The following is a 10257-nucleotide window of genomic DNA, read 5'->3' as shown; positions in this document are numbered from 1 at the left end:
ATGGTCTTTTGGTTAACACGCTGAACTGGGCCTGGAGCCGTCAGGGCTCCATTCCTGGCAATGCTACAGATTCCCTATGGGATCTTGGATAAATCACTTAATCTTTCAGTGCTCACCCTTTGTCTGTGTTGCGTGTGTAAATGTAAGCACTTTAGGATGAGGAATGTCTGTATCTCATAATACAAATAATAATAAAGTCATTCAGTGTCTTAAAGGAGTGAGTCATTAAGGAGATTCCTTCCCTCTATCACTGTCTCTTACAAAGACAACTTACTGTAGGTTCTTCTTTTTATTGTGATATAAAATTATACTAAATTTTAATATAAATCTTTTTTTCTACCATTGTATTTAGATACCTGTAGTTTTTCTGGTAATTTCAAGGGCTGTTTTCCCAGCTTTATGCTATTCAGCTGAGACAGAGGTTCACAATACAGATGCTACTCATGTTCCATCTTAGTTTGGCCTGATGAATTGGTTCTTCTCTGTCTCCCTGTCATTGCTCAGCATTTTTCTCCCACTAAAGCTTGAATGCTAGTGTCACTCCATCCCCCATTGGGAGCATGCTGATATTGACTCGTACATCTCGGAAGATCTTCTCATTGAAGTGGTGGATGCTTTGAGTTTCTGTATCGTTCTTGCTTGGCTTCAATACTTTCCCGTGCCATAAAACCTAGTGTAAAAAAGAATCACATGCACATAAATCACCCTCATGTGCAAGGTACACACTGCATCTGACCAGGCTGTTGATGGCACTGACAGTCCAAAGGAAAGTGTAGGGTCAAGATAGAACTTTATTAGAGTTTACAAGACTATGGGCTTCTCTACATGCAGAGTTGTAAGTGTTTAACTAAAGGTGTGATTTTAAAACTGATTAAATTAGAATAGTGCAAAAGGTTGTGTGGATACACTGCAGTTTAATCCATATTTATTTCAGTTGATTTTAAACCCATTCAAAAGAGGTTGGAGCTAAACTAATATAAGCCTGGTTTAAACTCATGTAAGTTTGTCCACACAGCCTTCCACAAGCATGTGCAGACAATCCCTTTAACTTCCTTTTGTTAGGCCTTGTCTACACTACAAAAGTTTTGCTAGCATAGCTATGTTGGCTAGGAGAGTGGGGGGAAAAAGCACACCCCCAGCCAATATAACTAGGCTGGCAAAACTCCCAGTGTAGACGTAACTATGCCAACAGAAGAGTGCTTCTGTTGGCTTAACAAATGTTATGCAGGAAGTTGGTATAGCTATGCTGGCAGAACTCCTTTTATTGCCATATTCTGTGTCTCCATTAGGAGGCTTGGCTGGCAGAGCTATCCCAGGCCAGGCTGTGGTAGTGTAGAAAAGCCCTTGATCTCAAAGTAGTTAACATATCAGGAGTCTGGTTGAAGAGCACTATAATATTTTGCACTGATGCTAATAACACACCACTCAGAGGCAGCATACTCCAGTGGGGCTGGGAGTCCAGAGTCTATTCCCTGACTTGTTGACTTTTGGCAAGTCACTTAATCTTTCTGGTCCTGATTCAGCAGTCCATCCCTATTCAGCCTATCACTTAAGCGCATGCTTAACTTTAGGCATGTGCTTGAATCTCATTAGCATCAATGGAACTTAAGCTTAAGTGATAGGTTGAATTGGGACAAACTCCAGTACATATATAAATACTTTGCTTAATTTGGGCCTCTCTCAGTTTTCACATCTATTTATTGGAGACAACTATACCACCTACTTTCACAGTGTGCTTTGACATCCTTGGGCAGAAGGCTCTATAGAAATGCAACATATTTCAGAGCTGTTTGCAAATATTAAGCCTCAGACCAGCTCTTATAAGTAAGTTAAACTAATAGAAATAGGTAGACATATGAAAATGTGTAGACATTCCTAAAACAACTAACACAAATCCCTCTCTTTCTGAGTAATACTTTTCAATCGTTTCTCTAAAATATTTGGAAGTCACTTGTAACAGGATGATGAATAAAGCAAATGTAGTTTTAGGTATTATGAACAGTTTACAATTGTAGAAGATGCCCTATAGAAGGATATAACTCTTAAATATCAATATCCCATAAAACCTTTTTTGAGTAATGCATGAAGAACTTGATAAGATGTTGGTATTCTGCACTTTGTGTGTGTGTGGGCACAGCAGACGCTGAAGTGTACATATATACAGGTTAATGCAAAGTCATTTTAGTTGCTGTAGATATTATCTGTGTGCGTCATTAACAGGTAAACAGAACAATCATGTTCTCTTTTTTTTTTAATCACCTTTATATAACTTGGAAACTGAATGCTCTGTTTGGGATCTATGTCCCCTGGGTCAGAATTAGATAGTTCCAGTAACAACCTTAATATGATTTAAAGTGGGGGTAGAACAGTGGGTTAATACTTACATTATCAATAGCTATGATTCCCCCTTTCCTTATGAGACGTAAACATTTTTCATAGTACTCATTGTAACTCTGTTTATCTGCATCTATGAAAGCAAAGTCATAGGTCCCAGCTTCACCATCTGCCAGTAGTTCATCTAGACAGGAAACAAAGCATGTTGTGATGCCCTGGTTTAACACTGAATAAAGGAATGAGACAATCCATGTATGTCAAGGCTCAGAGTCTACAAGGGTCTGGAGAAGCTTACTATCCAATTTTAGAAGCAGCCAAAGCCATAGTGTAGACTGTAGACATGATACTCCTAAATTTAGTTCAGTAAGAGTAGGTCAGGATCCTTTAAACTGGGTTTACACTACTTCTCCCATTAGTTTTAAAATCAGGTTAGCTAAACTGGTTTTAAAGATGGTTAGAAATTCCCCCCCAGTAGAAAGGCCCTAGAAGTTAAATGAATTTTCTGACTAATCAATCAACTGCTGACCACAATGCTGTAATTTGGGTCATGCAGAATTCTTTGGCCCTTTGATGGACTTTGCCTGAGCATGTGCATCCTTTCTGTAATCACAGATGGCCTAAGTGATTGTCACCCATTGGGCTTTTCTCAGGAGTCTGTCATTCCATTTCCCCTTTTTGGGCCAAAACAAGTGCAACTGGGATCTGTTAAAACTTTCTTAAACTTTCTTATGCTGCACTCTGGCTGATAGCTCCAAACTGGAACTGTCAGCTGCAGAGAAATGGCTCCGGTCCTCCCCAGGGCACTAGAAGGTGAGAGAGAAATACTTGGCTGTTTATAGCCCCACCCACCACTACTGTGTGTGTTTTGGGAGCGGACCCCATTTGGAATCTGACTCCCCATTGCACCGTCTCAGCAGTGACCTCTACAGAGAAGGAGAAAGAGGTAAGGTTTTGAGAGGCCTACTATGAAGGAGCAAGGAGCTCATGCAAGTTATCTGCCCTTCTCAAATTGCTCTGCACCCTCTTGTTTTGGAGAACAACTTGTGAGGCCTTTTCTGCATGGGGTTAGTCAGCAGCCAGCCCTGTTGTTATCAGAGTCTGTATGGGTACATTGTAGGGAAGAACATAGCCCAGACAAGGCTAATGTTTGTGACAGAAGAGAGTGGGTGACAGCAGGCTGCATTAGTCTAGCTACCAGGCAGGACGGCAGCATCAGTCACACTAAGGAGACACCGCCCCCTGGGTACTACAGTGACTGTGGTAGGCTGCTTCTGGGCAGTTTTTTCTCTTAAAGGCACTTCTGAAAAGTTGAGTGTGCGCAAAGAAGCAGCATCGGCTGGTAGAATGGATCCCTGGCATTTGCAGTGGGAATAAACAGTCTTTCTGACAGCAACTTTCCCTCCTTCATGCTGCTGCCCTGTGAGACAGTGCTTCCTATTATATGAACTTGTTCTGCACCTGCCTTTTCCGTGGTCTTGGAAGGCTTTGCTTCCTCCTGACCACGAATACCAAACTGCATTTCCCTAGGTCAGAAATGTTCTGACTCTGATGCTTGTACACTAGCTTCTCGACTCCCTCTGCATCTTTCGCTCCTCAGAGAAGACTTTGCCTAGAATAAACATATAATCACTTAGAATAGACACTTCATGGGAGAGAAATTGGGCTTTGTCCAATTTAAATCCATCTTAAGTAGCTTTCCCTGTGATAGAAACAGCAAGACAATACCTCTTTTAATATTACCCACGCAGCCCATTGCTGTGTTTAAGTGACCAATGTAACAATGGATGGTGGATGAACAGTTATCCACTTTCTCTCTCCTCTCTCTACCAGTATCTGGAAACAGCTGAACTCTTCCTAAATTTCCTTTATATAACAGAGAAGCCGTCCATTGTGACTGATGAAACTGCATGTTCATCTTTGCTATACAACTCCTAATCTCAGACTTCACATGAGGGACTCCTCCCCAGTCTAGGTCTTCAGCCTCTACTTTTCATATTTATTATGTTACCTACCAAGTGTTTGAATTGCTGGTTTAATCCGCAAGTCTATTTTATGCTCCACTCCTGCCTGAAACAAAAGAGGAAAGGGATTTGATGGAAGTAGTTGTGAAATATCTTAAAGTGGGATGCACTCAGAAAAGTCACCATAAAATTGGAGGCTCCCATACCTACTTTCCCTGTTACTTCCAGCATTCATATAACATTTGGTCAAACAACAGGCCAAGTTTATGAAGTTGCATCAACCCAGCCTATACTATAGTGCCTAAAGTGAATGCTCACATTCTGTGGCACTTGGATTTGGGTGGATAAGTTGCATAACCTTCTAACTACCTGCAACTACCACACATGCACACCTGAGACTTGGAGGGAAACAAAGTTAAGCCCTCCTGGAACATACTCCTACAATTCTGAGCACTGCTATTCAAAGCATGCAGCATTTAGGGACGGGCAGAGACTATCTACCTCTTTCCACAGTGGCTTTCCAATACTGACGTAATCTTCATTTATATCGCAGGCAACGACTTTGCCATCATCTGGCAAGACTAGTGCCATGTTTAAGGTATTATAGCCTGTAAAGACACCTAGAAAAGACATGAGAGAAAGAAGTAAGACTCATTTGACCATGAAAACTGATTTAACTGTGGACAAGGGTTGTGGTTTCTTTTTTTTTTTTTTGGTTAAAGAATAAAGCCCCCCAAAAGAGCTACCAAATCACTAATGAATTAATGCTATCTGTCCCATTACCAGGGTAGCATTTTGTAGCTGCTGAAGCCCAACAGAATAGTGGCTGTGAACTCTTGTTAGTTCTCTAGCTAAAATTATAGCTTACGTCTGTCAAGGTTCTTCTGGCCGCAGAGTACCACTTGTATGGCATGAATTTGACTTTAGCAGGTCTCTAAGGGAAAAAGAAGAGGAGGGGATGGAGCCACGGCCAGCGTAGCACACTGAATCCTTGTGGGCCGTGTCTGTTGTTCTTCACCTGCAGTAGCTGGCAGCTACTGTGGATGCCCTAACCCTGAAAAACAGGAAGTTGAGAACCCTTCCCTTAGGTCCACCCAAGCCAAGCCCTTTCACTTGGGCTTTGCTCTCTCCTTCTGCTTTTGTCCCATGGTGCTTTCCATGTAATTCACTCCTGCTGCTGTACCGTCAGCCCTGAATTAGGCTTCACCACACCCCTGAGAGGTTGGTCTTATCCCCATTGTATAGATAAGGAAACAGGCAGGGAGGTCAACACTTTCCAGAATGGCCACTGATATTAAGTACCAAAACTGTGACCCTTGGGGCCTGATTTCCAGAAGTGCTGAGCACTCACCACTGAAGTTCATGTCAGTGGGGGCTGGGGATTTGCAGCACCTCTAAGAATCAGGAACAGGTGTCTCAGGTTGGGCACCCAATATCAGTGGTCACTATTGAAAATTTGACTTGGTCAGAGGCAAGAAGCTAACTGAAGAGTCCTGCTCTGACCACCTCCCATCGCCCTTGGTGCTCTTTGGTAGGTTTGGTGAAGCAGGGAACTATGTTGACAGCTTCCAAATGATTGGTGTTGAGCCATGCCCTAAGAAACGTGCATTCTTACCTATTTCAATAGCTTTCTTGGCTTTGATGAGTTTGGCCAAGTTTGCCATAAGCTGAGCCTGGTCACAAGACACCATCATTCCACTCAAGGGATGGTCCAAGGTGAGCTAGAAAAGGAAATGGTACAAAATTGAAAGGAAACAGGAAAAGAAAAATTACCCTGAATTTGTTCTTTCAGGCAGACTCCCAAGAGCCCAATGTGATCCTCAGGATGAGGACACCATTGGGGTTTATTATTACTGTTGATCTCAAAGAAGCAATTTCTGTTCATTCACCAAAGAAGATCTATGTATAAGCAGCTGCCATTGTTTTGAGCAAACTAAACAGTGAGAGTAAGTAATCACAGGAGCAACTTACGGGGGGCGGGGATTCTCTGTCACTTGAAGTCTTGAAATCAAGATTGCGGTCTTTCTACCGGTCATGTTCTAGCTCAGCAAGAAGTTATGGGCTTGATGCCAGAATTGCTGGCTGGAATTCTACGGCCTTCTATGATTAGATCATAATGGTTCTTTCTAGCCTTAAAATCAACACATTTGTTTTCTATTTAAATATTTTATATAGGGAGCAATGCAATGATTATGGAGGGGATAGTTTGGCCCAGTGGATAAGGCACTGCCCTGCCAAAGGGGAACTGGGTTACCTAGTCTGGCATTCTGCCACTGGCCTTCTGGGTGCCATAGGGCAAGCCACTTCAGTAGTGGGAATCTGGTACTTAAATAGCTTTGAGACTCTGGGCCTTAGATACCACTACAAATCAACATACAGGTGGATAGAGAAAAGGCAATTCTTTAGGGACTAGCAGATCTATGTAATGGGCACAGACAATATTTAAACGCCTTATAGTGATGGACTCAAGGAGCTCAATCTATTTAGCTTCACAAAGAAAAGGTTAAGGGGCTACTTGTTGACAGTCTGTAAGTACCTACGTGGGGAACAAATATTTAATAATGGGAGAAAGGTCTAATGTGATCCAGTGGCTTGAAGTTGAAGCTAGACAAATTCAGACTGGAAATAAAGCATGCATTTTTAACAGTGTAATTAATGATCAGGACAATTTACCACAGGTCATGGTGGATTTTCTATCACTGATCATTTTTAAATTAAGATTGGATGTTTTTCTAAAAGAGCCACTCTAGGAATTATTTTGGAGAAGTTCTATGGCCTGTGTTATACAGGAGGTCAGACTAGGTGATCACAATGGTGCCTTCTGGCTATGGACTCTATGAATCATGGGACATTAATAGTAGTACTGTATACACACCACGCTCCACAAAACATATCTTGAGAAAAACACTGACCAGTCGCAGCTTCTTTAGGACTGGATGCTCCCGCAGAGAGTGATCCAATATGTATTGCCATAGCATGCTCCCTTTTCCAAGTAGAGCCTTGGATGATCGGGGAATTCCAAAAGCTAAAAATTGATATTTTTTACCTATAAAAAAATTAAGATATTAAAAGGTTTTGTGTCTCAATGGAAAAAGTTTGCAATGACCAGTTATGCCTTGAGCAAATAAAGACCAAGAAAACTGCCACTAAAGGCTAAAGGCACCTTGCTCTGCAAAACCCCAAATAAAGATGGTGAAGGGGCTAGACAGCTCAGGGGACTGGCAGTGGGATTAGAAGTTTTTCATCTCTAAAGCATCTGTTCAAATCCAGTCCAGGTCTGCAGTGACTGTAAATTGACACTGATGTTGTTCAGTGGCTGATTTTGCCATGAGACGGCATATTTAATTCAAGGATCTCAAAGAATTTTTTTCTAATAATATCCCTGCTTTACAGAGGGGCAAACTGAGGCACAAAGAGGTCTGGTGACTTGCCAAGATCACCCCGCAAGTCAGTAACAGGGCAAGGAACAGAATGCGAGCATCCTAGTCCCTGCTTCTCTGCTCAGACTGTGCTTGCTCTCGCCCCAGCTGATGGGAGAAAACTAGCACCTGCTCCTCTTACCAGAAGAAAAAGCCATGACCAGAACACTAAGATGGCAATTTCCAATGTGCTTAGGAGGATACATGTCTGTCTGCAGTTACCCTGCAAGGGGAGGGCTGAGACAGCTCACAGCAGCTTTGCTAAAACCATGGCCTTTTAATCCTGAGCAGAGCTATTGGTAAGTGTGCTTTCCAGCCTATTGCAGAACAGTGGCATAGTGGATTATACAGACAGACTGGGCCCTTAACAGCGCTGTATATTTACTGCCAGAGCTCCAGTCAAATCCTGGCCTATATCCCATTCCTTGTGTTCAGTTCTTGCTAGAAATGGTCTTTTGGAGAGGATACTCCATTTTGCTATTCGCTCGGAGTAGGTTCCCATGTATACATAAAAACAACGAGGAGTCCGGTGGCATGTTAAAGACTAACAGATTTATTTGGGCATAAGCTTTCGTGGGTGAAGAGCTGGGTTTTTTACCCACAAAAGCTTATATCCAAATAAATCTGTTAGTCTTTAAGGTGCTGCTGGACTCCTTGTTGTTTCTGTGGATACAGACGAACACAGCTACCCCTGATACTTGGTACCATGTATACCAGACAGAAGTACAAACGGCGAAGCTAAAGCCCAGACCCTGATTTTCCTATACTGGGTCTGTTTGGAGCCTGGACTTTGGCTTGCACTATGATGAAAATAGGCGCTAGTTGCAAATTATTGACAACTCTTGTGAGTTTCACAATATTTGGTCTCATTCCGAGCTGCAATCAGATGATTCCAAGAGAATCTGAACTTTCATTTAAAAAAAAAAAAATTTAGCCCTTATGTTTGCAGAGAAAAAAACTTGAACACAGAATTCCTAAAGGATCAGAACTCAGAAGGCAAATAGAAGCCAAGTGTTATTTTTCTACAAATCTCATGATTTGTAAGCCAAATCTCACAATTTCAAATGCTTGGGGCTAGCTATACTGCAGAATGTGCAGCATGCAATCTTGCCCAATGTGCACAGGGTTTGCTATGGATTCCTATAAGTGCTCATCCTACAATGAGATCCGCTAGTACAAACCCATGCAGAGTTCTAAGACAGGCAGAGGAGTCCACAAGAGCCACTCCCATTGCAAGATCAGGATTTTATTTGGTCTCCCACCTCAGACAGTGGCCAGCTTCTGACACAGGAAGGTGAACCAGCTAGCATGCCCCTGACCAGTGCCTGGGGTCAGGAGCAAGGGGAATTCCCTCCAGAGCCCATGCCCCACCTGGGAGCCGTCAGCAAGTGACCTGAAGCATAAGATTCCATTATCCTCATTAAAAAGAATATTGTTATTCTCCAGGCCTTTTAAAAAATGTAACCACAACCTTTAAGTCTATAGAAAGCTCTCTCTCTCTCCCCCCTTCGCTCACTCCCTATACACTATTTTTCACCTTCACTTGGCTAACATTCTAGAAGCCAGCAGTTTTAATTCCAGCACCTTCCCCGCTTCCCCCAACATCTAGTAAATTACTTTCTAACCTACACACAGACACTTTTTTTTAAATGGGTGGTAAAGTGGATTGAGCACAGTTGGTGACTGTGCTTTGAAGCGGACTGCTGCTTCCTTCTGCTCAAGGAGAGGTCACTTCTGGCCACGGGCTTGGGAAGTGGGAGGGTGTATGGATTTTATAGATCAGAGAAGAAAGCAGCGCTTACCTGCTAAAACTCCGGTAGCAAAAGCAACCCCAAGGACTGTGGTCCCAATGACCATTTCTTTAGTTATACTGAAAAAGGGCATTTGGGGTAACGGAAGAGAAGAAGGAAATAGCAGCAAGATTCAAAATGGATGTTCTTGAGTGCTGCAGCTTTAAAAATAATGACTAACTCACGGAGGGCACTAGGGTTCCTTATCTAATGAGCATCACGTGTTTGCAGAGCCTGAGCAAGCATTGCAGCCACGTGATGATCACAAACAACCGTGGGAGAAGAGCAACATCTACAGGCAAGAACAAACAGGGCTTGCTGTCATTCGTTTTATGTATGAGCAGTGGCATCTTACAGTGGAGAAGCCAGGCACTCTGAAAGAGGCATAAACTCAGGTTACAAGTCAGTGTTTTGCAAAATTAGCATTTAAATGTTCTAAGGGAATCCAAAGAAATCTCTGCTGCAATAGTGGAATCTAATTACTGGGAAATCTCTATTTTGGATTACAACAGCCTCAGGCTCTGGGAAGTGTAAAAATAGTTAGCAGTGGGTCTATAAAGGTCTGCAATATTTATTGTTTTATAGGCAGGGTGTTTGTTTCTGTTAAGATGAATACATAACTTTGCACCTGGAGGTTCTCAAAATTAAAGAAGATGGTGTAAAATATTTTCAGGGTCTGCAAGATAGCGTGCAGCTATGAGGGGCAGTGCAGTCGGGGCATGGGACTGGGAGATTTGGGTTTATTTCCAGCTC

The 10257-nt window shown here is 42.5% G+C and overlaps 1 protein-coding gene across 1 annotated transcript; it reads right to left on the bottom strand.

The window, feature by feature from the left end:
* Positions 1–274: 274 nt before the first annotated feature.
* On the bottom strand, positions 275–9692 carry COMTD1 (catechol-O-methyltransferase domain containing 1). Its single transcript, XM_030570627.1, has 7 exons — positions 9517–9692; positions 7208–7341; positions 5911–6016; positions 4797–4915; positions 4347–4401; positions 2385–2518; positions 275–670 (listed from the first exon to the last, which is right to left on the bottom strand). The coding sequence occupies exons 1-7, from the start codon at positions 9596–9598 to the stop codon at positions 518–520; spliced, it is 783 nt and encodes a 260-aa protein (XP_030426487.1). The 5' UTR covers positions 9599–9692; the 3' UTR covers positions 275–517.
* Positions 9693–10257: the final 565 nt, after the last annotated feature.

Source organism: Gopherus evgoodei, chromosome 7, assembly GCF_007399415.2.
Source record: "Gopherus evgoodei ecotype Sinaloan lineage chromosome 7, rGopEvg1_v1.p, whole genome shotgun sequence".
NCBI classification, from domain to species: Eukaryota; Metazoa; Chordata; order Testudines; family Testudinidae; genus Gopherus; species Gopherus evgoodei.
The sequence above is the reverse complement of the archived record's forward strand: the minus strand, read 5'-3'. Positions and strand labels throughout refer to the sequence as shown.

What these genes read in the sequence shown, in the direction of transcription:
- COMTD1 (XM_030570627.1), bottom strand. Translation starts at nt 9,598, where the DNA reads ATGCCCTTTTTCAGTATAACTAAAGAAATGGTCATTGGGACCACAGTC. An exon ending in TCCTAAAGAAGCTGCGACTG is followed by an intron (nt 6,017 to 7,207) that starts GTCAGTGTTTTT and finishes TTCCTTTTCTAG; the next exon opens with CTCACCTTGGACCATCCCTT. An exon ending in CAAGAAAGCTATTGAAATAG is followed by an intron (nt 4,916 to 5,910) that starts GTAAGAATGCAC and finishes TGTCTTTTCTAG; the next exon opens with GTGTCTTTACAGGCTATAAT.